At 44.9% G+C, this 26,593-nt stretch overlaps 1 protein-coding gene across 4 annotated transcripts in view; it reads right to left on the bottom strand.

The window, feature by feature from the left end:
* Nucleotides 1–8,638: 8,638 nt before the first annotated feature.
* LOC137562438 (uncharacterized) overlaps nt 8,639–26,593 on the bottom strand; it is a 166,403-nt gene continuing 148,448 nt past the window's right edge. For all 4 annotated transcript variants that reach the window (XM_068273787.1, XM_068273804.1, XM_068273795.1 and 1 more), the window contains exon 6: nt 8,639–13,922. In XM_068273787.1, the coding sequence (XP_068129888.1) occupies nt 13,695–13,922 (228 nt within the window). In that variant the 3' untranslated portion in view covers nt 8,639–13,694. The remainder of the gene's footprint in view (nt 13,923–26,593) is intronic.

Raw genomic sequence — 26,593 nt, 5'->3', positions numbered from 1 at the left:
GCTATTCGAGTGTACTCGGATAGCCCATTCGAATAGCTCCAGCTATTCGGAGCTCGAATACCGAGCTCGAATAGCTGAAAAAGAGCTCGAATATTCGAGCTACTCGAATATTCGAGCTCTGCTGAGCACCACTGGCTTTAAACAAACCAACACATCAAAAAGCATGTCTATGCAACACAGCAAGCAGATCTCCAACCTTCCCAAGTCCTCTTCCCAAGGTAAAGGAATTCATCCTCCTTCCTCAAACAGCAGTAACATATTTCAGCTGGCAATTCGTTTTTGCAGACTGTACAAATACTTTAAATGTGTTCAGAGGCTGGAATTATATAGACTCCATTGCCTTTCTAAGTGAACCTTAGTAGGCCCCATGTTTCTGCACTTCAATGGAATTTTCACACCTCTCCTAGCAGATTCACAAGGCCAGCATTTGCTTTTGTCTACCCCCCACTGATAAACAACAACAATCAAGGAAGAGCTTACTTAACCCATTCCTTCCCAAAGAGCAATGTTGATATATAAAGCCAGCTTCTTACTGTCTCTTAGACCATCGAGAGCTGCATCTCACATTGGGGAAAAACAAGCTAATTTGCTGGAATCTCTAGGGATTTTAAATAAAAACTCACAGAGGTAAAAAAGGTGGCCAGGTCCATAAAAAGTGTCACACTCAGACTCAGTGCAACTTCAGGGACCCAGGCCCATTCAAGGAAAACAACTTTCCAGCGATCTCCAGTGACGTTTACTGGACATCAGAAGCTGAAACTAGCAGAGGTTACCATGTCCCTAGTCAGAGATGCAGTAACACCCCAGCAGTGAACCCAGTCGCCATTGCTAAGCCCCATGCAGTCACGGCATTGCTCTGCAATGCCCGCTCTATAAACAATAAGACAGCCATTGTTGCGGACCTTATTCAGACATGCGATTTTTCATGCATCACTGAAACCTGGATTGATGCCAATGCGGGCCCCACATTGGAAGCAACCATCCCATACAATTACTCAGTCCTGAGTGAGGGAAGATGAGACCACAGAGGAGGGGGTGTAGCAATTTGTGGCAAAACAACTCTGCAGCTCAGGGCCCTGAATGTTGGCTCAACAAAGTCCTTTGAATGTATAGGTCCCCAGATCTCAGCTGGTAAAGGCTTCAAAATTTGAGTGGTTTATCATCCCCCCGGAGATGCTGACCCATTCCTACAGCAATTCTCAGAACTTCTGGCCATGCTGACTCTGTCGTATCCGAGATGGATCATCCTTGGTGACTTAAACGTCTGGGCTGATAACACTCAATCACAAGATGCAAATGAACTAATAAATCTCATGGCTGGACTAGGCTTCACACAAGTTGTAAAATCTGCTACCCACAGAGGAGGGCATACGCTAGACTTACTGTTCCACTTGGAATGGACATTAGTAACATAACAGTAACCCCAGTGGTGTGGTCAGACCACCACATAATACAGTTTACTATTGAACATCACCCTTTCAAGCAGCTCCCTAAAGAAACAATCAAAATCCATCCCCTGAATAAATTAACACCGGAGAGGATAACTGCCAACCTGGATTTTACAAATCTGCTCCACAGTCAAATGGACCCCAACACTCTAGTAACCCAGTACAACAACACAATATATGAAACACTTGACAGTATTGCCCCATGGCGCACCAAATCAGCAACCAAAAAGCAGAAAGCTAATTGGTTTGACAAAACCATCATGGATCTAAAAAAGAAAGGGCGCAGACTAGAAAGACAGTGGCATAAATCAGGGTCTGAGGAGCACAAATCTAGCCTAGTTCAACACCTCAGACAATACCAACAAGCAATAACCAAGAAAAAATCAGACTTTATCTTGCACAAAATATCTACAGCCAACAACAGAGCTGCTCAACTCTTCCACACAGTGGAATCACTCTGCAATCCTTCCTGCCTAAAATCCCCAACCACATTCTCCAGGGAAAGGTGTGAAGAATTATCTGCCTTCTTTACAAACAAGGTGTGAGCATTACACCAACAACATTAATTGACCACTGGACTTTGCATATGCCTATTACCGTACCACCATGGCAAGTCTTTGACACTCTGAGTGAAGAAGATTTTGTAATTCTCATTCAAAGTCTCCGCCCCACTACCTGCGACCTGGATCCTGGCCCAACTGGATCCTTAATGCAGTGCCCAGAGCTGATCATGCCAGAACTTCACAAAATCACTCAGTGCTCCTTGCAAAGTGGACTTTTCCCAGAAGAACTAAAGAAAGCAATCATAAAACCCCTCCTGAAGAAACCATCACTAGATCCTGATTCTATAACCAACTACAGACCTGTGGTGAACTTACCGTTCCTATCAAAAGTTATCGAGAAAGCAGTCGACCAGCTAGAAGCCAGGCTTACAGATAACAACATCTTTGATACTTTTCAGTCAGGATTCAGGAAAAGGCACAGCACTGAAACGGCATTAGTCAGAGTAATGAATGATCTACTTACTGCAAGGGACAAGGGTGATTGCTCAATTCTGATTCTTCTTGACTTGTCTGCAGCATTTGATACTGTGGATCATGAAATACTAATCCAGCGACTGAAGAATTACTGTGGCCTAAGGGGTATTGTTCTTAGCTGGTTTCAGACCTTCCTATCTGGCAGGACACAGCAAGTATGTCTGGGCACACACTACTCTAATCCAGTGCCACTTGCCTATGGAGTTCCACAGGGTTCTGTACTATCCCATTACTCTTTGCAGTCTACATGCTCCCACTGGGCAAAATAATCCAGAACTATGGCCTAGGATACCATTGTTATGCAGATGACACTCAACTGTATCTGTCCTTTAAGCCTGGCACCCAAGACCCATCAGCATCCATAAATGCGTGTCTAGTGGATTTACAAAATTGGATGACCAGCTGGCTGAGGCTGAACTCTGACAAAACAGAGCTGTTGGTGGTAGGTGGTCCACACATGATGGATAAAGTTTAAAACGCTCACCACCTCAAACTAGCAATTGGGGGAGATACTGCACAGTATAAAGAATCTGTGCAAAACCTTGGGGTGATCCTGGATGGAAATCTAAAACTCAGACAGCAGGTATCAGCTGTCGTCAAGTCTTCCTTCTTCCATCTAAGAAATATAGCGAAAATCAAACACCTTATCCCAGCTGAAGACCTACCTACCCTGGTTCATGCATTTGTATCCTCCCGCCTAGACTACTGCAACGCCCTGTTCATTGGATCTACAGATAAGGTTCTGCGCCCCTTACAGCTAGTACAGAATGCTGCAGCCAGACTCCTAGCCAATGCCCCCCGCAGCTCACACATCACCCCAGTACTGCAAACTATTCACTGGTTGCCAGTAAAATGGAGAATCAATTTTAAGATCTGCCTGCTGACATTCAAGGCTCTACACCACATGGGATCCAAATACATAGCGGATCTATTGGAACTTTATGCCCCTCCACACACCCTCCGCTCTGCCAACAAGATGAAGCTGGTTATTCCCAGGATACACTTAACATTTGGTGCTCGGGCCTTTTCCTACGCAGCCCCTACTCTATGGAACTCACTTCCACAATCAGTACGAGAGGCTCCTTCTCTGTACAGCTTTAAAAAAGGCTAAAAACTCACCTCTTTTCCCTAGCCTTTGAGACTGCATAGTACAGGGTCACAGCGCTTTGAGTCCCCAGGGAGAAAAGCGCTATATAAATATTATTGTTATTGTTAAATAATCGTACTCAATGCCAAGCCGCTGCAGCGAAAGCTAATAAAATTTTGGGATGCATTGAAGGGGAAATAAAAACTCGAGATGCTAGCATAATATTGCCCCTGTTTAACTCTCTAGTAAGGCCACATCTGGAATATGGAATTCAGTTCTGGGCACCACATTACAAAAAAAATATTGCAGTTTTAGAGCAGGTGCAGAGATGAGCAACAAAATTGATACGTGGAATGGAAGGTCTCAATTACCAAGAAAGGTTAGATAAACTGGGTTTATTTAGTCTAGAGAAAAGACGCCTTAGAAGAAAACGAATTAACATTTATAAATGCTTACCTTGAAAGACATCCATGGCTACAATTACTAGGTAATGCCCTGTGGTGTTGATCCAGGGATTTTATCTGATTGCCATCTGGAGTCGGGAAGGAATTTCTCCCTTTTGGGGCTAATTGGACCATGCCTTGTAAGGGTTTTTTCGCCTTCCTCTGGATCAACAGGGATATGTGAGGGAGCAGGCTGGTGTTGTACTTTATTTTCTAGTTGAACTTGATGGACTATTTTTCTGAGTTTTCATTTATTTTATTCACGATTGGGGAAAAAAATGGAACATATTTGTGTGGCACATTGGTCAGAAAAAAATACTTACAATTCTTGATTTGAAAAAGATATTTAACAAATAGTAAGGTGTGTGGCCACCTTTAGAAGCAGAGGAACAGCAGGACAGCAGCATATTGTTTATTGTTTAAAAGGCAATACATATGTTAGACTCCATATTCCTCTCAGTTCAGTAGTACCAGTGCTGGGCCGAAATTACGCATTAGCGTAATTACGCATCGTAATTCACTACAAATGCACCGTAAGCGTTACGTGTAAGGTTACGGTATTACGCGTAATTAATTACGCGTAGACCGTAGGGTTACGTTTTACGCGTAACAAATTACGCGTAAGACAGTAAACTCCCATTGAAATTACACAGTCTGCCGTAATCGCGTAATATTACGCTCCCGTATAATATAAAAAAGCCGCCGACTTTAAGGGTTAATAGCAAAGCCCCCTTAAGTGCTAAGAGCCTCAAATTTGGAGAATATATTAAGGAGATCAGAAGGAATAAGAGGAAAAAACATTTTTTCAAAAAGACCTTATAGTTTTTGAGAAAATCGATGTTAAAGTTTCAAAGGAAAAATATATACATTTAAAAACCCGCCGACTTTAACGGCTAATAGCAAAGCCTGCTTAAAATTTAGGAACACCAAATTCACAGGGTATATTAAGGGGATCAGTGGGAATAAGAGGAAAAAATTTTTTTTCAAAAAGACCTTATAGTTTTTGAGAAAATCGATTTTTAAGTTTCAAGGGCGAAAATGTCTTTTAAATGCGGAAAATGTCAGTTTTTTTTGCACAGGTGACAATAGTGTTTTATTTTCATAGATTCCCCCAAGTGGGAAGAGTTTTACTTACTTCGTTCTGAGTGTGGGAAATATAAAAAAAAACGACGTGGGGTCCCCCCTCCCAGACCTCTTTAACCCCTTGTCCCCCATGCAGACTGGGATAGCCAGAATGCGGAGCACCGGCCGCGTGGGGCTCCGCACCCTGACTATACCAGCCCGCATGGTCCATGGATTGGGGGGTCTCGGAAGGGGAGGGGCAGCCAAGCTTTCCCCTCCCCCTCCGAGCCCTTGTCCAATCTAAGGACAAGGGGCTCTTCTCCACCTCCGATGGGCTGTGGAGGTGGAGGCCGCGATTTCCTGGGGAGGGGTTCATGGTGGCATCTGGGAGTCCCCTTTAAAAAGGGGTCCCCCAGATGCCCACCCCCCTCCCAGGAGAAATGAGTATAGAGGTACTTGTAGTACCCCTTACCCATTTCCTTTAAGAGTTAAAAGTAAATAAACACACAAACACATAGAAAAAGTATTTTAATTGAACAGAAAACATAACCACGAAAAAAGTCCTTTAATATTCTTAATTAACCATTAATACTCACCTGTCCCTTTAAAAGCCAGTTCCCACGCAATATCCTCGGAAATATACTAATCAGTTACAATGTAACAAAGTTATTACAATGTAACAACTTTGTTACATTGTAACTACGCCGCACCCGACGTCACTCACCGCCGCCGCCGCCACCGCGTCTGTGCTGCAGGACCCGACAGAGCTCTGAGCTATAGCTCAGAGCTCTCTAAGCATCTTTGTATTTGGGCTCCAAGGAGCCCCATTGGTCCTTAGCAGACCAATGGAGTTCCTTCTGATTTGAAGGAACCCCATTTGTCTGCTAAGGACCAATGGGGCTCCTTGGAGCCCAAATACAAAGATGCTTTCGAGAGCTCTGAGCTAATATAGCTCAGAGCTCTGTCGGGTGAAGGGACGCTAAGTCCCCGCCGGCTCTGCTGCCCTCCCCGCCTCTCCCACATGTCACCTATATACATGCTGGCACCCATGGGTGCCAGCATGTATATGAGTGACAGGTGTGGGCGGAGTGGACGGCGGGAGCCGGCGGGGACTAGCGTGTATGCGGCGGCCGGCGGGTGAGCGGCGAGTGACGTCGGGTGCGGCGTAGTTACAATGTAACAAAGTTGTTACATTGTAATAACTTTGTTACATTGTAACTGATTAGTATATTTCCGAGGATATTGCGTGGGAACTGGCTTTTAAAGGGACAGGTAAGTATTAATGGTTAATTAAGAATATTAAAGGACTTTTTTCGTGGTTATGTTTTTTGTTCAATTAAAATACTTTTTCTATGTGTTTGTGTGTTTATTTACTTTTAACTCTTAAAGGAAATGGGTAAGGGGTACTACAAGTACCTCTATACTCATTTCTCCTGGGAGGGGGGTGGGCATCTGGGGGACCCCTTTTTAAAGGGGACTCCCAGATGCCACCATGAACCTCTCCCCAGGAAATCGCGGCCTCCACCTCCACCGCCCATCGGAGGTGGAGAAGAGCCCCTTGTCCTTGGATTGGACAAGGGCTCGGAGGGGGAGGGGAAAGCTTGGCTGCCCCTCCCCTTCCGAGACCCCCCAATCCATGGACCATGCAGGCTGGTATAGTCAGGGTGCGGAGCCCCACGCGGCCGGTGCTCCGCATTCTGGCTATCCCAGTCTGCATGGGGGACAAGGGGTTAAAGAGGTCTGGGAGGGGGGACCCCACGTCGTTTTTTTTTTTTATATTTCCCACACTCAGAACGAAGTAAGTAAAATTACTATTGTTACCTGTGCAAAAAAAACTGACATTTTCCGCATTTAAAAGACATTTTCGCCCTTGAAACTTAAAAATCGATTTTCTCAAAAACTATAAGGTCTTTTTGAAAAAAGTTTTTTTCCTCTTATTCCCACTGATCCCCTTAATATACCCTGTGAATTTGGTGTTCCTAAATTTTAAGCAGGCTTTGCTATTAACCGTTAAATTCGGCGGGTTTTTAAATGTATATATTTTTCCTTTGAAACTTTAACATCGATTTTCTCAAAAACTATAAGGTCTTTTTGAAAAAAAAAAATTTCCTCTTATTCCTTCTGATCTCCTTAATATATTCTCCAAATTTGAGGCTCTTAGCACTTAAGGGGGCTTTGCTATTAACCCTTAAAGTCGGCGGCTACCTAACATTGATCCATGCGTCAACTTTTCCGCTTGGCAGCATGACCTTACGCATTAATTGCTAGTAGGATTTTACGCGTAAACCTATAACGTAATAATCTGAATTACGGTATACTTACGCGTAATTGCGTAAGTGCTATGCGTAATTATAGACATGTACCGTAATTGACTGTCTATGCCGTAAGCGTAATTTCGTAATGCGTAATAGCGTAAAATTACGCGTAATGATCCGTAAGCGTAGCTTTCTCCATTACGACCAGCACTGAGTAGTACTTTAATTACAAGACACTCTGTTAATAAGTTAATAAGTTTTACTGAAGTGTAGCTTTAAAGTGGACCTGAACTCTTGCACACGGCAGAAGGAAAACCAGAGAGAAATGCACCCTGTGTGTATTTACAGAGCCTAGCCTAATTTCCCCTCATATGTGACCTCTCAGCTGTGTCAGCTCAGGAGTCCCAGCAGCCTCGGCAGAGAAGCTAATTTGTAAACACAAGATGTTAAAGTGAACCTCCAGACTAAAAATCTACTCAGCAGCACTGAAAAGGTTTGGTGTTTCTTTAACAGTTTCACAGCATCAGAACTTTGTTTTTCTTACCAAAGCATCATTTTTGGCTGCACAGAAGCTAAGCTCCGCCCCATCAAAGAAAACTGGCTGGGCATTTTCCCCTTGATACTGTGCAAAGCATGATGGGATTTCTAATGTTGTTGTTCTCGATGCCTAGCAACTGGGAGGGGTGATCAGCACACAGGACAGTTGGAACTGTGTCTCATGCTCCCTGTCACCTGCTTTGAACCAAAAAGATGGCTGCCCCATGAAATCACAAAAATGTGCCTGTTCTTTTAAAACAGAGTGGGTAAGAGATTATACGGGTATTACCTATCTATTTTAATTAGCATAACTATTGTAACTTAATGACAGTATGTTTGTTTAGGCTGAAGTTCCTCTTTAACAATATGCCTGCTTCTGTGAATGCAGGAAGTAGACACACTGCAGATTTATTGCAGGATTTGTATCAGCTGTAACAAAGACATGTTTTTCTGTAAAAGTTAGTATGATGTTGCTTATCTTTTAGAGCAGAAAGGAACTTCTGAGTTCAAGTCTGCTTTACAATGACATTATAACAGTCTTTTTATGTGTTTATTTTTTATAATGTATGTATTTGTTGTTTAATGTTTTAGAGCAAAAATGCAATTTTGAGTTTCGTACCACTTTAACGCCTTAACAGGTGACAATAATTACACTTCTGTACATAGTTAGCAATGTTTATTATTGCTGTGATGCCATTATACTGATGGCAGGTGAAATGTTCTGCATTGTCACTGTTAAGTTGAGGATTGAAAAGACGAGAAGACCAGCTTGCCAAAGTCAGTGTATATTTATTGAAGGATAGAGATATATAGAGATCACATAGCATCAAACAAGCTTCTGCCAAGTGGTAAAACATGAAGCAAGCCAAGTATTCTATACATTTTCCCGATGAGATAGACATGCATATGTGCAGTGCCAAAACATATTAAAATCCAAGCTGTTTTTCTTGTTTTGTTTTGCTCCCTTAAAAAGTTAATTTTCATGCATGCAAGTGACAGTGTTTTGTTTTGTCGTACTTTGTTCGCAATATAGCAAAGTACAGCCATAAAAGTTTTCCTGGCAAAATTCGACTTCTGAGGGCAGGGTAGAGATAAAAAAGGTCAGTATTTTCATGCATTTTAACCCTGGGACACGTTATCTTAATAGGCTGCCACTAAGCAGAGACAATAAAACATTCAGCCTATTTTGGATATGTTTAAATAGAAAATAAAACCATTGGACATCTAAAAAAAAAAGTCATCTTTAGTAATAGAAGGACAAATCCCATTGTTTATCTCATCAGATCAGATTATTATCACCTCAGGTTCACTTTAAAGGACACCCGAGGTGAAAATAAAATAATAAACAATTGTATCTATCCTCCTTCTCCTAAAAATGACTTTTTAAGATATCACACTTTTATTTTATATTTAAATCTACTTTTTTAAGTTTTTAGTGTTTTTGCTTAGTCACACATTCATTGAAGAATGCCAGAGCTAAAATCTATGAACTATTGACCCTTTTTATCCCTTTCCTGCTCTCAGAAGCCATTTTCTGCTAGAAAAGTGTTTTATAGTTGTAATTTCTTATCAGTGAGGGTCACACTGTAGTCACTTCCTGTCTGAGACAGGACTGAGTAAGCCACTTACATACCTGATATTTAACTCTTTCAGGCAGAGGAAGAAAAAAAGGAACACAGCCTAGCTAGGCACTGTACATACTCATGTCTATCTCATCACGTCACATGTCACCTCGGGTATTCTTTAAACACAAGATTATAGCTGTAAAACTGCAATATATCTCTTAGACAACGATTCTTGGATTACACTTAGACATTAGTGCTTATCAATTGTGACGGATTACAGGTAACTAGGAAAGAGATATGACAAGAAATTTAGTATGTTTATGTATTAAAAGGATACACCAATAAATGAAAAACAACACAATGATAGGATACATAATAGGATATACAATCATGCTTGTAAAAACAATTAAGCCCGTCTCTGACAAGAAAAATATAAACCCTGCATAAGGGCCAGTTCACACTCAGGCGCTCTCTGGCAGCGTTTCAGTGCTTTGCGATCAGCAAAGTGCCGCAACACATGCCGTCCTATGGGATTGCTCTCACTGCAGTGCTTGTGGCATGATTGCAATTTGCAAACATGCTGCATGTAGCATTTTCCGAGCAATCGCACTCCTTCACTACAATGAGAACCGCAAGTGTAGCAAAATCACAAGGGGATGGCGATCAGGTGTTGCGATTTCTAGTGTGGATGGGCCCTAAAGGTTGTAAGGTAGCTGGATGGTTTCTTGAATAGTGGAAAACAAGTAAATTATAAATCTAAAGTCCATTTTAACTCCATTTTGTAAGGTCTTTGATTCTCATCTTTAGACCACAAATCTCCACACATCATTGCTGGTTTCCCCATAGAGATGGGGTAGGGGGGGGGGGGGGGGGGGCAACCAGAGACTTTCCCACAAGATGACACAAGTTGGGCTGGACTTTCCCATCTTATTCCATCACCAAACCCTTATCTGCTAAGCTGGTCACACATGGAAACCTGCTGGGACAATGTATGGGCAACTTTCCCACTTCTATGGGTGAAACTCGAAAAATTAGAATATCTTGCATAAGTCCATTTATTTCAGTAATTCAGCTTAAAATGTGAAAGTAATATGTGGACTAGACTCATTACATGCAAAGCGAGATGTTTCAGGCCTTTATTTGTTATAATGTTGATGATTATGGCTCACCGTTTATGAGAATTCCAAAAAACATCAAATTTTCACCTGAAAACTAAACCTAACTGTCACATGAAACCTAAAACTAAACTCACCCTTACCTGAAGCCTACCTGAACACTAACCTAGCTCTCACCCGAAGCCCAACACTAACCTAGCTCTCACCTGAAGCCCAACACTAACCTAGCTCTCACCTGAAGCCTACCTGAACACTAACCTAGCTCTCACCCGAAGCCCAACACTAACCTAGCTCTCACCTGAAGCCCAACACTAACCTAGCTCTCACCTGAAGCCCAACACTAACCTAGCTCTGACCTGAAGCCCAACACTAACCTAGCTCTGACCTGAAGCCTACCTGAACACTAACATAGCTCTCACCTGAAGCCCAACGCTAACCTAGCTCTCACCTGAAGCCTAACACTAACCTAGCACTCACCTGAAGCCCAACACTAACCTAGCTCTGACCTGAAGCCCAACACTAACCTAGCTCTGACCTGAAGCCTACCTGAACACTAACATAGCTCTCACCTGAAGCCCAACGCTAACCTAGCTCTCACCTGAAGCCTAACACTAACCTAGCACTCACCTGAAGCCTAACACCAACCTAGCACTCACCTGAAGCCTAACACTAACCTAGCTCTCACCTGAAGCCTAACACCAACCTAGCACTCACCTGAAGCCTAACACCAACCTAGCACTCACCTGAAGCCTAACACTAACCTAGCACTCACCTGAAGCCTAACACCAACCTAGCACTCACCTGAAGCCTAACACCAACCTAGCACTCACCTGAAGCCTAACACCAACCTAGCTCTCACCTGAAGCCCAACACTAACCTAGCTCTCACCTGAAGCCCAACACTAACCTAGCTCTCACCTGAAGCCCAACACTAACCTAGCTCTGACCTGAAGCCTACCTGAACACTAACCTTGCGCTGACCTGAAACCTAACACTAATATATAGCTCAAGTCAATCCAACTGTTGGATTGACTTGAGCTCATCTTATCAGTCCTTGGTCACCTCTTATCAGTGATAACGCCTTGTCATCTTGACAACAGTTGTCCAACTTCTTCGAGCTGTTTCATAATTGTGCATTTAAAAGACTTTTGTTGAGCATGTGGATGAGCCTTAACACTGCCCTCAGCATCACCCGACCCCCTCCCCTTATGGTTATCTTTACTGTTATCTAAAACCTAACACTAACCTTATCCACACCCAAATCCTACCACCAGCCTAACCCTTCCCTAACCAATACCATATCCTAAGAGTTACATTAGCCTATGCCTATCCTGAATCCCAGCACCTAACCCTTACAGTAAACACCAACTACATCCAAATGTGTTAATATATTTATTTCTGTTTTAGGGGGAGAGTTAGAATCCCTGTGGGCCCTTTCACACTGAGATGTTACCATTGCGGTGCACACCCTTTTTTACCTCAGGGCAACACTAAGGCAATGGAAGCCTATGGGACATTTCACACTGGATGCAATGTGGTGCAATGCCCTGGAAGTCGGCGGACGATACGCGCTGCGACCTGCGGCGGACTTGAAGTCGTGAAAGTCCATGGCGATGCAGATTTTTAAATGTTTTTTAGTGCATCTGTGCATTTCCATATTTCCGAAACAGGAAGTAACCACAAGAGAGCACCACTTCCTGTTTGGCAGTCAGCCTTTGGGGATTGCTGCGTAATAATGCGGTAAGCCCCGGAGGCTGTTTTGGCGGTGTGGTGGAAAGTGGTGGAAAGTGATTCTGGCATCAAACCACATCCAAATCGCTGGTTGGCAGTGTGAAAGGGGCCTGTCAGATTGTTATTTCTATCTGTGTCACAGTTAGGAATAGCTCCTCCCACTTCCTGTGTTTGATGTCATCCACAGGTAGAACAGGAAGCAAGTTATATCTTAGATAGCTGCATAACCAACAGTAAAAACATGACAGGCTGTAACCTATCTTTAGTATAATAAATATAAAGTCTTGCTGATTACACCCCTGTTGTGCAGATTTAAGCTGTCTGTGCTTCCTGGTACCCATACCCATAAGACTAACAGGAGGTGAGATTCCCCTCACTGTGGATGTCGACTACAATAAGAAACCCAGCAGTGATATCAGCCCCTCCTTGCTCTGCTACACCCCATTAAAGATGCTCTGGGTTTGGTAAGGGTTTACCATTCACATTAATGACAAAAATTAAATTCCTGAATAATAATTAGTTACTTAATGTGGTCTGAAAGTCAGCATTTCTGCTTTGCTCTAAAAGATTCCTTGCAGCTTTAAAGCTACTATCCCAGAAAAAAAATGTAGTAGAACATCACTGAAATGGTTAAGCAAAGCACTTCGTCCTGCTATTCAGCTATTCAGCTTCAAATCCGCATCCAGACTGGAGAGAACAGTATCTTTGGTTTCATTCCAATGTTGTTCATTGGGAGGAATAAGAAAGTGTGGGACTCCCCTTTCAATGTAAACCGACAGTTGAATGCAGTGTGACAGAAAGTAGACTAACACTCCACCACAGCCTGGACGTGTGCTCCGTAATACAGCTTGGAAGAAAACACATCAATGCTTATGGCAAAGAGACAAAAGCATGTGCACCATCCGTCCTGTATCATTGCTGATTTATTGTGACTATAGTAAAACCATGGTTATCCACAGAGAGAATGAACATACATAACATACCTTTATGTTGTGCTGCAGGTTGCCAGTGGGGAGGTAGTAGGTGAGGGACTGATGGTGGACTGATCATCAGGAGAGATAGTGCATGTGCTGTTGTGTCTTTTACACTCTAATGTTGTTACCTTATGTGTAAACACAGTGTAACAACTGAAAATGAGCTCTCTGAGAAGCTGTCTCTGCTTCAGGCACACACACGCACACAGTTCAGAACAGCTCATTAGAAGATTTTAATATACAATAAAAAGCAGTTGCAATAAGATTCAATGGCAGCTTTCAGGGCAAGATAAATTACACTTTGGAAACTTGTGATTTGTAGACAGACAGTATGACTTGTGCACAAAAGCAAATGAGATAACTGTATGAGTAATAAAAAGTAGGAAAACACATTTTTTTTTAATGTTATGTCGGAGTTTCAGACCACTTTAAAGGTTATCATTAAGCTGAGCTGAAGCAATCCAAATATTCGGTATAATCCTCTTGTTTGACGATCATATTGTAGTATGATACTCCGTTCCATTTGCCTTTAATCTCTGTTTCAAATCCGAATATGGTGTTGACTTTGGCCCGGTACGGTACATCGAGCACCCCCCTCTTCACTGAGGCCACCATCCGGACGGCTTTACCCGGTCCTATCTCAACTGGGGAGCTGGATGACAAGGAGACCTGGGATAAACATGAAAACAGGTTAGAAAGATCATAAATACAGATGAACGCGCTAAAGAGTCAACATTTCATACCAAATATGCAATGATGTCACGTTGATGCTCTCATTTAACAACAAAATTAAATGTTGTTAAAAAAAATACAATAAAGTGAAATAGACATCAGGGGCTTGATTCACAAAGCGGTGCTAACAGTTAGCACGCTGGTGAAAAGCCCTTTATCGGGCCTGATTTACAAAGCGGTGCTAACAGTTAGCACGCTGGTGAAAAGCCCTTTATCACGCCTAAACTCAGTTTAGGCATGATAAGTTTAGGTGTGATAAGTTTAGGTGTGATAAGTTTAGGCATGATAAGTTTAGGTGTGAAAAGTTTAGGCATGATAAGTTTAAGCACCAACTGCGTTAGCACCGCAGTGCACAGCTGATCAAAAGTTTTGCGCTAGCAAAGTCTGGTGCACTTCGCATAGAGTTTAATGGTGCTGCTTTGCGTGCGGGACTTTGCACGCTATCTACACTTATCTAAACTTAGCATGCCTAAACTTATCACACCTAAACTTATCACACCTAAACTTATCACGCCTAAACTGGCTTTTCACCAGCGTGGTGCAATGGTTATCATGCCTAGGGCTCGATTCACAAAGCGGTGCTAACCCAGTTAGAGACTTTAGGCGTGATAACCATTGCACCACGCTGGTGAAAAGCCAGTTTAGGTGTGATAAGTTTAGGTGTGATAAGTTTAGGTGTGATAAGTTTAGGCATGCTAAGTTTAGATAAGTGTAGATAGCGTGCAAAGTCCCGCACGCAAAGCAGCACCATTAAACTCTATGCAAAGTGCACCAGACTTTGCCAGCGCAAAACTTTTGATCAGCTGTGCACTGCGGTGCTAACGCAGTTGGCGCTTAAACTTATCATGCCTAAACTTATCACACCTAAACTTATCATGCCTAAACTTATCACACCTAAACTTATTACACCTAAACTTATCATGCCTAAACTGAGTTTAGGCATGATAAAGGGCTTTTCACCAGGGTGCTAACTGTTAGCACCGCTTTGTAAATCAGGCCCCTAAAGGGCTCGATTCACAAAGCGGTGCTAACCCAGTTAGCATGCCTAAAAGACTTTAGGCATGATAACCATTGCACCATGCTGGTGAAAAGCCAGTTTAGGCATGATAAGTTTAGGTGTGATAAGTTTAGGTGTGATAAGTTTAGGCATGCTAAGTTTAGATAAGTTTAGATCGCTTGCAAAGTCCCGCACGCAAAGCAGCGCCATTAAACTTTATACAAAGTGCACCAGTCTTTGCTAGCGTAAAACTTTTGATCAGCTGTGCACTGCGGTGCTAACGCAGTTGGCGCTTAAACTTAGCATGTCTAAACTTATCACACCTAAACTTATCATGCCTAAACTTATCACACCTAAACTTATCACACCTAAACTTATCATGCCTAAACTGAGTTTAGGCATGATAAAGGGCTTTTCACCAGCGTGCTAACTGTTAGCACCGCTTTGTGAATCAAGCCCAAAGTCTCTAACTGGGTTATCACCGCTTTGTGAATCGAGCCCATCATGCCTAAACTCAGTTTAGGCATGATAAGTTTAGGTGTGATAAGTTTAGGTGTGATAAGTTTAGGCATGATGGGCTTGATTCACAAAGCGGTGATAACTCAGTTATCACGCCTAAAGGACTTTAGGCGTGATGACCTCTTCACCACTGAGTTAGCACCGTTTTTGCCTGCACTTCGCGCGAAGTTATCGCGCGCAAAGTTTTGCGCGCGCACCCGCACAGGCGCGCGCGCAAAGTCCCATAGGGTTTAATGGGCGCATCGCGCGAAGTGCGGGGCGCTTCGCGCGCACGCACGCGGGAGCGCGCGCAAAACTTTACGCGCGGAAACTTCGCGCGAAGCCCTTCTTATCATGCCTAAAGTGACTTTAGGCGTGAAGAGGGCCTTTTCACCACGGTGCTAACACTTTGCACCGCTTGGTGAATCGAGCCCGATAAGTTTAGGTGTGATAAGTTTAGGCATGCTAAGTTTAAGCGCCAACTGCGTTAGCACCGCAGTGCACAGCTGATCAAAAGTTTTACGCTAGCAAAGACTGGTGCACTTTGTATAAAGTTTAATGGCGCTGCTTTGCGTGCGGGACTTTGCAAGCGATCTAAACTGATCTAAACTTAGCATGCCTAAACTTATCACACCTAAACTTATCACACCTAAACTTATCATGCCTAAACTGAGTTTAGGCATGATAAAGGGCTTTTCACCAGCGTGCTAACTGTTAGCACCGCTTTGTGAATCAAGCCCCTAAAGTCTTTTAGGCATGCTAACTGGGTTAGCACCGCTTTGTGAATCGAGCCCCAGGTGCACTCATTCGGATTGCGGGGAAAGGCAATTCCTGCATTTCTGCTACGGAATTCAGCGATAATACTAGTGCGGTGGTGAGCTGATTTTCACGGAAAACGCAAACATTTCTGATGAAAATCTGTTTACCAGCATGTTGTCGTTAACATTGATTTTCTCAAGAACTACAAGGTCTTTTTTAAGAAAAAAATGTCCCCCTTTTGCTCCCGCTGTCCTCCATACTCTGCACATTTGGGGCTCGATTCACAAAGCGGTGCTAACCCAGTTAGAGACTTTAGGCATGATAACCATTGCACCACTCTGGTGAAAAGCCAGTTTAGGTGTGATAAGTTTAGGCATGCTAAGTTTAGGAGTGATAAGTTTAGGCATGCTAAGTTTAGATAAGTTTAGATCGCTTGCAAAGTCCCGCACGCAAAGCAGCGCCATTAAACTTTATACGAAGTGCACCAGACTTTGCTAGCGTAAAACTTTTGATCAGCTGTGCACTGCGGTGCTAACGCAGTTGGCGCTTAAACTTATCATGCCTAAACTTATCACACCTAAACTTATCATGCCTAAACTTATCACACCTAAACTTATCACACCTAAACTTATCATGCCTAAACTGAGTTTAGGCATGATAAAGGGCTTTTCACCAGGGTGCTAACTGTTAGCACCGCTTTGTGAATCGAGCCCCTGGTGTTTCTAGCTTTACTATTAACCGCTAAAGTCGGCGGCCATTGGGCTCGATTCACAAAGCGGTGCTAACTCAGTTAGCATGCCTAAAAGACTTTAGGCATGATAACCATTGCACCATGCTGGTGAAAAGCCAGTTTAGGCGTGATAAGTTTAGGTGTGATAAGTTTAGGTGTGATAAGTTTAGGCATGCTAAGTTTAGATAAGTTTAGATCGCTTGCAAAGTCCTGCACGCAAAGCAGCGCCATTAAACTTTATACAAAGTGCACCAGTCTTTGCTAGCGTAAAACTTTTGATCAGCTGTGCACTGCGGTGCTAACGCAGTTGGCGCTTAAACTTAGCATGCCTAAACTTATCACACCTAAACTTATCATGCCTAAACTTATCACACCTAAACTTATCACACCTAAACTTATCATGCCTAAACTGAGTTTAGGCATGATAAAGGACTTTTCACCAGGGTGCTAACTGTTAGCACCGCTTTGTGAATCAGGCCCATTGACTTAAATGTTAAACACAAAGGGCTCGATTCACAAAGCGGTGCTAACCCAGTTAGAGACTTTAGGCGTGATAACCATTGCACCACGCTGGTGAAAAGCCAGTTTAGGCGTGATAAGTTTAGGTGTGATAAGTTTAGGTGTGATAAGTTTAGGCGTGATAAGTTCAGATAAGTGTAGATAGCGTGCAAAGTCCCGCACGCAAAGCAACGCCATTAAACTCTATGCGAAGTGCACCAGACTTTGCTAGCGCAAAACTTTTGTACAGCTGTGCACTGCGGTGCTAACGCAGTTGGTGCTTAAACTTATCATGCCTAAACTTATCACACCTAAAATTATCATGCCTAAACTTATCACACCTAAACTTATCACACCTAAACTTATCATGCCTAAACTGAGTTTAGGTGTGATAAAGGGCTTTTCACCAGGGTGCTAACTGTTAGCACCGCTTTGTGAATCAGGCCCAAAAAATCTGCATTACTGACATGCGGTAATTTTACGACAATCAGAAGACTCATTTGCAAACAAAGGACTATCCCGCTGCACCAGATGATTGGGGGAAGTAGAAAGATCTTTATTCTTTAATCCAACATCATAGCATACAGATAAAAACTCACGCGTATCGGAGCAAGAATGGCTCCTTAGTCATAGCTTACAACTACATGTATTACACAGGTTATAAAGGTCGCTGTCAGTGTCACCCCTGATCCTAAAGAGACATACATACATGTTTAATATGGTGTAAACCAATACAATATATCTATATATATATAATAGAGTAAGTGCCTCAACCTTCAAGCAAGAAGAAGAAGTAGCGCCCTGCCCCCAGGGCCGGTCCAAGCAAGAAGAAGGGGCTGGTCCAAGCAAGAAGAAGAAGTAGTGTCATATCAAACCAAGGGCAAAGAGGGATAATTTGCATATTCAGTAGCAGTGCATTGTGGGTAACCACAAATGTTAACTTATAGCTGAATTATTGCAGATTTGCTTCTGTTTTAAGAAGGAAAATTACACCAAGCTTTGCTTTTTTTTAGTAGGAGGGATTTTTGGTCCCTTTTATCCACCTATGCATTCCGAGTGGTTTGGGTCACCCTGAGCTGCTTGGTTACTCTGTTGTACTGGTCCAAGCCCTATCTCATACAGCCTTATCAATCTCTGCCATGTACTGATAAGGACCAAAAGTCTGAAACAGGCTGTCACATGTGGGTTTGATATGACTGTGTAAAACTTAAAGCTATAGGCTTGCTATACACCAGTGGTTCTGGAAGCTTGCTTGGGTTACTAAAGGTGATCAGAGAGGGATCGTATGGCCACCTTTACTGCAAACAGATTGTGAATCGATTTCAGCCTGACACTGATCACAATCTGTGGAGCTGCCGCTGCTCCCCCCCCCCCCTCCCCCCGGCATGCATTACCTGCTCCGGCCGGCGCAAGTCCCCTGGTCTTCTTCTCCGCTCCGGCCCCGCCACGCTCCGGCTACTGAACTTCCTGTCCAGGGGAAGTTTAAACAGTAGAGGGCGCTCTACTGTTTAAACTTCCTGCCAGGACAGGAAGTTCTGTGTTGGTCTGAAGCCCGAAGCGGAGAAGAAGACCAGGGGACTTACGCCGGCTGGAGCAGGTAATGTATTACTGCTGTATTGCGTCAGTCGTCGGGCATTTGAACGCCACTAACGACGCACTCCCGACCCGCCGGCAACCGAGAAAAATCTTCCGCACGGATGGGTCGACGGGAACGATCGATTTCGGACGGAAATCGATCGTTCTGTCAGCGGTGTGCGCAGCAATTTCACAGCCGTTTCGATCACTGTGATCAAAACGACTGTATATCGGCAGGAAAATCGTTAGGTGTATGGGCCCCTTAAGGGTGAAAAGGAATAATTTGCATATTTAGTAGTGGTGCATTGTGGGTAACAACAAATGTTCACTTATAGCTGAATTATTGCATATTTCCTTCTGTTTTAGGAAGGCAAATTACACCAAGCTTTGTTTTTTTAGTAGGAGGTCTTTTTGGTCCCTTTTATCCCCCTATACATTCCGAGTGGTTTGGGTCACCCTGAGCTGCTTGGTTACTCTGTTGTACTGGTCCAAGCCCTATCTCATACAGCCTTATCAATCCCTGCTATGTACTGATGAGGACCAAAAGTCTGAAACAGGCTGGCACTTGTGGGCTTGATATGATTGTGTAAAATTTAAAGCTATATGCTTACTTGGTTTACCAGGAGGGAAAGGAGTTATTTGCATAATTAGTGGCAGTGCATTGTGGGTAACCACAAATGTTCACTTATAGCTGAATCACTAGTGTTGTGATAGGGGTGCGGGGGGTGCGACCCGCACCAGGTGGGGTGACCCCAGCTGCCCTAGAGGGGGTGCGCTGTATGGAGGGAGAACTGCAGCCACGGGGAGGGCAGCCTGACCTCTCCCACCCTCTACCAGGGCTGCCCTCCGTGCTTCCCCCTCCAGAATTGACATAGAGCAATGCGCAGCCTGTACTAAACGACTCACCTCCCTGCGTTCCCATCGCCGCTCAGTCACCGCTGGTCTTCTTCTCTCCACATACGCTGATACACACACTGCTTCTGGCTACAGGAAGCAGTGTGTGTATCAGCGTATGCGGAGAGAAGAAGACCAGCGGCGATTGATGGAACACGGAAGAGGTGAGTCATCCCCGCCCGCTGCCTCTTACTAATAGTGGCAGCTGCTACTGTGCTTAAGCAGGAGGGGGAGCGCACATGGGGGACCCAGGTGAGGAAGGGGGGGTTCCTGCTGAGCTTAAGCAGGAGGGGGAGCGCACATGGGGGACCCAGGTGAGAGGGGGGGTTCCTGCTGAGCTTAAGCTGGATGTAGAGCACACATGGGGGACCCAGTTGAGGGGGGGTCCAACCCCCCTCCCCGTTGCTGTGCCCAATACCCCCTTCCTGCCCTCTACCCTCCTATGCGGCGTATGCTACGCCGCGGGTCGGCTAGTCACATATAAAAGTAAAACATTGCAATAGGACTGTAAAAACACACAGAAAAACTGCACCAGATATCATATACATCCAGTTAGATACAAAATTGTTGGAATCATGATCCACCTACCACATCAGCAAGAAAGATTGCATTATATCAATGAGTATGGACATTGCCATTGGTTTCTGCACAGCCCCTTGCTAGAAATGAAGATCGAAAATCGAGTAGAAACCAAGGGGAAGGCCGCAGGCTCCACACAACAATTCATGCATCGTAGAACATGTTTAAGTCTAACTTTGAATTTAACCCTGAAGGGGAACGCGTCTGCAACTTCCTAATCTTCCAAAGCTGTTGTGAAACATTCCTTCTTTCATCTAAGGAATATTGCAAAGATTAAACACCTAATTCCTTCAGAGGATCTTCCAACCCTACTCCATGCCTTCGTCACATCAAGGTTAGACTACTGCAACGCCCTCTACACAGGCCTGCATAAGAAAGACTTACGCCGCCTGCAATTAGTACAGAATGCCGCCGCAAGGCTGTTAACGAGCCAACCCCGCCATTGCCACATAACACCAACCCTGAGCTCACTCCACTGGCTACCGATAAAATGGAGAATTCTGTTTAAGATCGGCTTACTGACATTCAAATCCTTGCACAATCTGGGCCCTGGATACCTGAAGGACTTGTTGCAACTGCATCACACCCCCCACAATCTTAGATCAAAAGGACGCAACACCATGGTCACCCCCAGAGTCCACCTCAAAACCTTTGGAGACAGAACCTTTTGTCATGCTGCCCCTACACTTTGGAACTCCCTGCCACACCCAATCAGGACAGCTCCATCCCTGGAAGCATTTAAGTCTAAACTGAAAACCTACCTCTTTAGTCTGGCATTCATGAACATCTGACTATCTCCTCTGTAACACAACCCAGCCTGAAACCCTGTATTAATCTGAGACACAACTATGCGCTTTGAGTCCTATGGGAGAAAAGCGCTTTACAAATGTTATTGTATTGTATTGTATAAATCCAAAAAGCTTCACGTTTCACCAAAGTTTTATATAGGTCGCCTACCCTTAAAGAACGTGACACCCTTTCTATACCCTGGAACCTAAAACCAGACATATCACATGAATGAGTATACAGAAAATGTTTAGGCACACTGGAATTGTTAGTAATGTAGGCACTGTTATTAATACATCTACTCGCGCCATTATAATGTTCGGACATTCTTTGGCGTAATGGTCAGGTGGTACAACCAACATATTGAATCCTGCAGGCCACGCATGCACATTATTAGTTTGGCAGTTGATAGACTGCCTGATGTCATAACTAATATGTCTAGAAAAAGAATTGATCTCCCGTGTCTGACTATGATCATCCCAGTAACGACAAGTATTGTTGTGAGAATCTACTCAGCTGCCTGTGCAGACAGGCAGCGTTTTGACCACTGTTCACGTCTGCATTCTGCAGGTCTCTTTAAGAGAGACTTTCTGTCAGTTCTGCAGCTTGTGTTGCTGAGGAATTTGCATACATTAGTCATGCAAATCCGTTACCTGCCTTCTTTTGATGACTAGCACTATAAAAGCATTCTGCTCCCAGAATGCTTTGCTGGACATTTCCCTTCCATGCTCAGTTCCTGATGGACACTGCTGGAGTGTCAGCCATTGCTATCTAGTATAGTTAATTCCTGGGGGTTGCTTTAGGCTCCCCTTCTAGTCCAGTCAGGTTGTATTATCTGTTTTGCCTGTTCCGTCTGTCTTGTGTTTGGATCGTACAAGCCCTAGCGTTAGCGGCTGTGGATCCTTCTGATTGAGTCTGGAGTGTAGGTTGAAACAGCGGTTGTTTCTGCCTACCTCATCTGTTCTGTCTGCCGTGTGTTTGGATCGCACTCGCCCTAGCGCTAGTGCTGGGGATCCTTCTGTTCTGTCTCCTGGGATCGCGCTAGCCACTTTTCGCTAGCGCTGGGGATCCTTCTGTTCTGTCTTCTGGGATCGCGCTAGCCACTTTTCGCTAGCGCTGGGGATCCTTCTGTTCTGCTACTCTGTCTCCTGGGATCGCGCTAGCTACTTTTCGCTAGCGCTGGGGATCCTTCTGTTCTGTCTTCTGGGATCGCGCTAGCCACTTTTCGCTAGCGCTGGGGATCCTTCTGTTCTGCTACTCTGTACTTGGATCGCGCTAGCCACTTTTCGCTAGTGCTGTGGATCCTATCTCTCGCTTGTCCCTGTTTTCGTGTGTCTGTCTTGTCTGATTCGAAACGCTTGCTGTAGGCTCGGTGAGGTAACCGTTAAGCAAGCGCTCGCGTTCTCTGTTTCGTGTTTGTCTGTCTTTGGTTAGTTAGGCGTGCTTGTCTCTATTGTGCTTATCACGTGGAGACCGCGCATAACCGCGTGCACTGTTGCGAATGAGTGCGGTGTTCGCGGTTAGCTAGCATTTATTATTTTCCGTATCTCCTTATTGTATTATTTGCTGTGCCTTTGCTACTCTCGTGCTCCGCCTTGCTGTAACCTTGTGTCACGTCTGGCGATCGCACCTCTCGCGATCGCGTTCCTGCTTCTTATCTGCTGTGGTGTGTGCACAGTCGTGGGTTGGCGACTAATTTTATGCACACACACACAATCTGTCTCTGTGCTCACTCTCAATTGCTTCTCTTGCGATTGCGTTTCTTCCCTTCGTACAATTCCTGTCTGGCGTGTGTGGTAGGGCAGAGGAGCTGTTCCTCTGCACTCCACAGCTCCACCTGCCGACAGGAATTTCCCTCTGCAGGTGCATAGCACCTAGCCTGGGTGTCCTCAATAATACGCTTGTGGAGGAAATCCGCCGCGTCAGCGCACGTCTGGTGCGCTGACCACGGAGACGATTCCGCAATCGTTACAATTGTAACCTCACTTATATGACCCTTTGGGCTTGATTCACTAACCAGTGCTAACTCAGTTAGCACGTGTTAAGTAGAGATGGGCCGAACGGTTCCAGGCGAACTTTGGGTGGTTCGCATTCGCCGGCGAAGGCAAACTTTTGCGGAAGTTCGGTTCGCCCCCATAATGCTCCATTAGGGTCAACTTTGACCCTCTACATCACAGTCAGCAGGCACATTGTCGCCAATCAGACTACACTCACTCCTGGAGTCCCACCCCCCCTTATAAAATGCAGTGTTCTCCGGCCATTTTACTCACTCGTCTGCCTACCGTAATTAGTGAAGGGACAGCTGCTGACAGACTCTGCTAGGGAAAGCTTAGTTAGGCTCTTGTAGGCTTGTTAGCTTGCTCCTGGCTGATTGTTATTCCTTAAATAGCACCCCACAACAGCTTCCTCCCTCCTCCTCTGGCGGAGAAGGATCTTGTCTTCCAGGGATGTGTAGGATGTCAAAAGCACGCTCACATACATTGGCCAGGAATCAAACCCAGGTCAATTGCTTGGAGGGCAGCTCTGCTCACCACTATACTACCAACACTACATGCTGAAGCCAGCCTAGCTGGCCTGGGAAGGATGAAAAGCTAGGTGGCCATGCAACCATTCCTGCTAACCTAAAGCTAACTTGTGTCTTACAACACATTGGCTTAAGACTTTACCAAATCCAATGCTCCAACTAGTGTTGGGCGAACACCTAGATGTTCGGGTTTGCAAACGTTCGCCGAACATCGCCACGATGTTCGGGTGTTCGCGCCGAACTCCGAACATAACGGAAGTCAATGGGGACCCGAAGTTTCGTGCTTTGTAAAGCTTCCTTACATGCTACATACCCCAAATTTGCAGGGTATGTGCAACTTGGGAGTGGGTACAAGAGGGAAAAAAATATTTGAAAAAGAGCCTATAGTTTTTGAGAAAATTGATTGTAAACTTTCAAAGGAAAAACTGTCTTTTAAATGTGGAAAATGTCATGTTTCTTTGCACAGGTAACATGCTTTTTGTCGCCATGCAGTCATAAATGTAATACAGAGAAGAGGTTCCAGGAAAAGGGACCGGTAACGCTAACCCAGCACAAGCAGTAGAACACGTGATGGAACAGGAGGAGGCGCAGGAGGAGAAGGCCACGCTTTTTGAGACACAGCATCCCAGGCCTTGCATGAGGACAAATAGCGTGCGGATATAGCAATGCTTTTTGCCGCCATGCAGTCATAAATGTAATAAAGATGAGAGGTTCAATAAACATGGACCGGAAACGCTAACCCAGCAGCAGCAGCAGCAGCACACGTGATGGAACAGGAGGAGGCGCAGGAGGAGAAGACCACGCTTTTTGAGACACAACATCCCAGGCCTTGCATGAGGACAAATAGCGTGCGGATATAGCAATGCTTTTTGCCGCCATGCAGTCATAAATGTAATAAAGATGAGAGGTTCAATAAACAGGGACCGGAAACGCTAACCCAGCAGCAGCAGCAGCACACATGATGGAACAGGAGGAGGTGCAGGAGGAGAAGGCCACGCTTTTTGAGACACAGCATCCCAGGCCTTGCATGAGGACAAATAGCGTGCGGATATAGCAATGCTTTTTGCCGCCATGCAGTCATAAATGTAATACAGATGAGAGGTTCAATAAACAGGGACCGGAAACGCTAACCCATCACAGATGGTCATTGTTCATGTTACTTGGTTGGGGTCCTGGAGTGTTGCGTAGTCGTTTCCAATCCAGGATTGATTCATTTTAATTTGAGTCAGACGGTCTGCATTTTATGTGGAGAGGCGGATACGCCGATCTGTGACGATGCCTCCGGCAGCACTGAAACAGCGTTCCGACATAACGCTGGCTGCCGGGCAAGCCAGAACCTCTATTGCGTACATTGCCATTTCGTGCCAGGTGTCTAGCTTCGATACCCAATAGTTGAAGGGTGCAGATGGATTGTTCAACACAGCTACGCCATCTGACATGTAGTCCTTGACCATCTTCTCCAGGCGATCGGTGTTGGAGGTGGATCTGCACGCTTGCTGTTCTTTGGGCTGCTGCTGCATGGGTGTCATAAAATTTTCCCACTCCAAGGACACTGCCGATACCATTCCCTTTTGGGCACTAGCTGCGGCTTGTGTTGTTTGCTGCCCTCCTGGTCGTCCTGGGTTTGCGGAAGTCAGTCTGTCGGCGTACAACTGGCTAGAGGAGGGGGAGGATGTCAATCTCCTCTCTAAAGTCTCCACAAGGGCCTGCTGGTATTCTTCCATTTTGACCTGTCTGACTCTTTCTTCAAGCAGTTTTGGAACATTGTGTTTGTACCGTGGATCCAGAAGGGTATAAACCCAGTAATTGGTGTTGTCCAGAATGCGCACAATGCATGGGTCGCGTTCAATGCGTCTAGCATGAATTGAGCCATGTGTACCAGAGTCCTGCCAGAATCCTCATCATCCTCTTGTGAGCGTTGTGATAGTTGTTGTGATGCATCATAGTCGTCACCTTCTTCCTGGTCTGCTTCTGCTGACCATTCGCGCTGAATTGTGGAAGTCCAACGTGCACCGCTCTGGCCCTCGTCAGTGGTGGCAGGAAATTCCTGCTCCAACTCCAGCTGTTCCTCCTCCTCTTCTTCGTCATAGCTGCTGGGGCCAGCGTTTCCTGAGGCGGATGGCCTGATGTTGGTACCATCACGCTGATCGTTTTCTCCTTCAGATTCCCCCAGTTGCATCATGACAGCTGTTTCCTTGATTTTCAACATTGACCTTTTCAGTAAACACAGCAGTGGTATGGTAATGCTGACTGAAGAGTTGTCACTGCTCACAAGCAACGGGGATTGCTCAAAATTTTGGAGGACTTGGCAGAGGTCCAACATGTTGGCCCAATCGGATCCACAGAAGCTTGGCAGCTGTCCGGATGCGCCTCGGTACTGCGTCGTCATGTACTGGACCACTGCACTCTTCTGCTCGCAAAAGCGGGCTAGCATGTGCAGCGTAGAATTCCAGCGCGTAGGGACATCACACAGCAAGCGATGGTGGGGGAGATTGAAGCGCTCCTGCATCTTGGCAAGTGCCCCCGAAGCAGTACTGGAATTTCTGCAATGTTTGGCCACTCGTCGCACCTTCAACAGAAGATCGGCCACGCCTGGGTATGTCCTCAGGAACCGCTGAACTACTAGGTTCATCACATGCGCCAGGCAAGGGATGTGTGTCAGCTTAGCCAACCTTAAAGCGCGAATGAGATTACTCCCATTATCACACACAACCATGCCCGGTTTCAGGTCCAGCGGTGCCAGCCACAAATCCGTCTGTTCCTTTCTT

This window comes from Hyperolius riggenbachi, chromosome 1, assembly GCF_040937935.1.
Source record: "Hyperolius riggenbachi isolate aHypRig1 chromosome 1, aHypRig1.pri, whole genome shotgun sequence".
NCBI classification, from domain to species: Eukaryota; Metazoa; Chordata; class Amphibia; order Anura; family Hyperoliidae; genus Hyperolius; species Hyperolius riggenbachi.
This window is presented reverse-complemented; position numbering and strand designations above follow the sequence as displayed.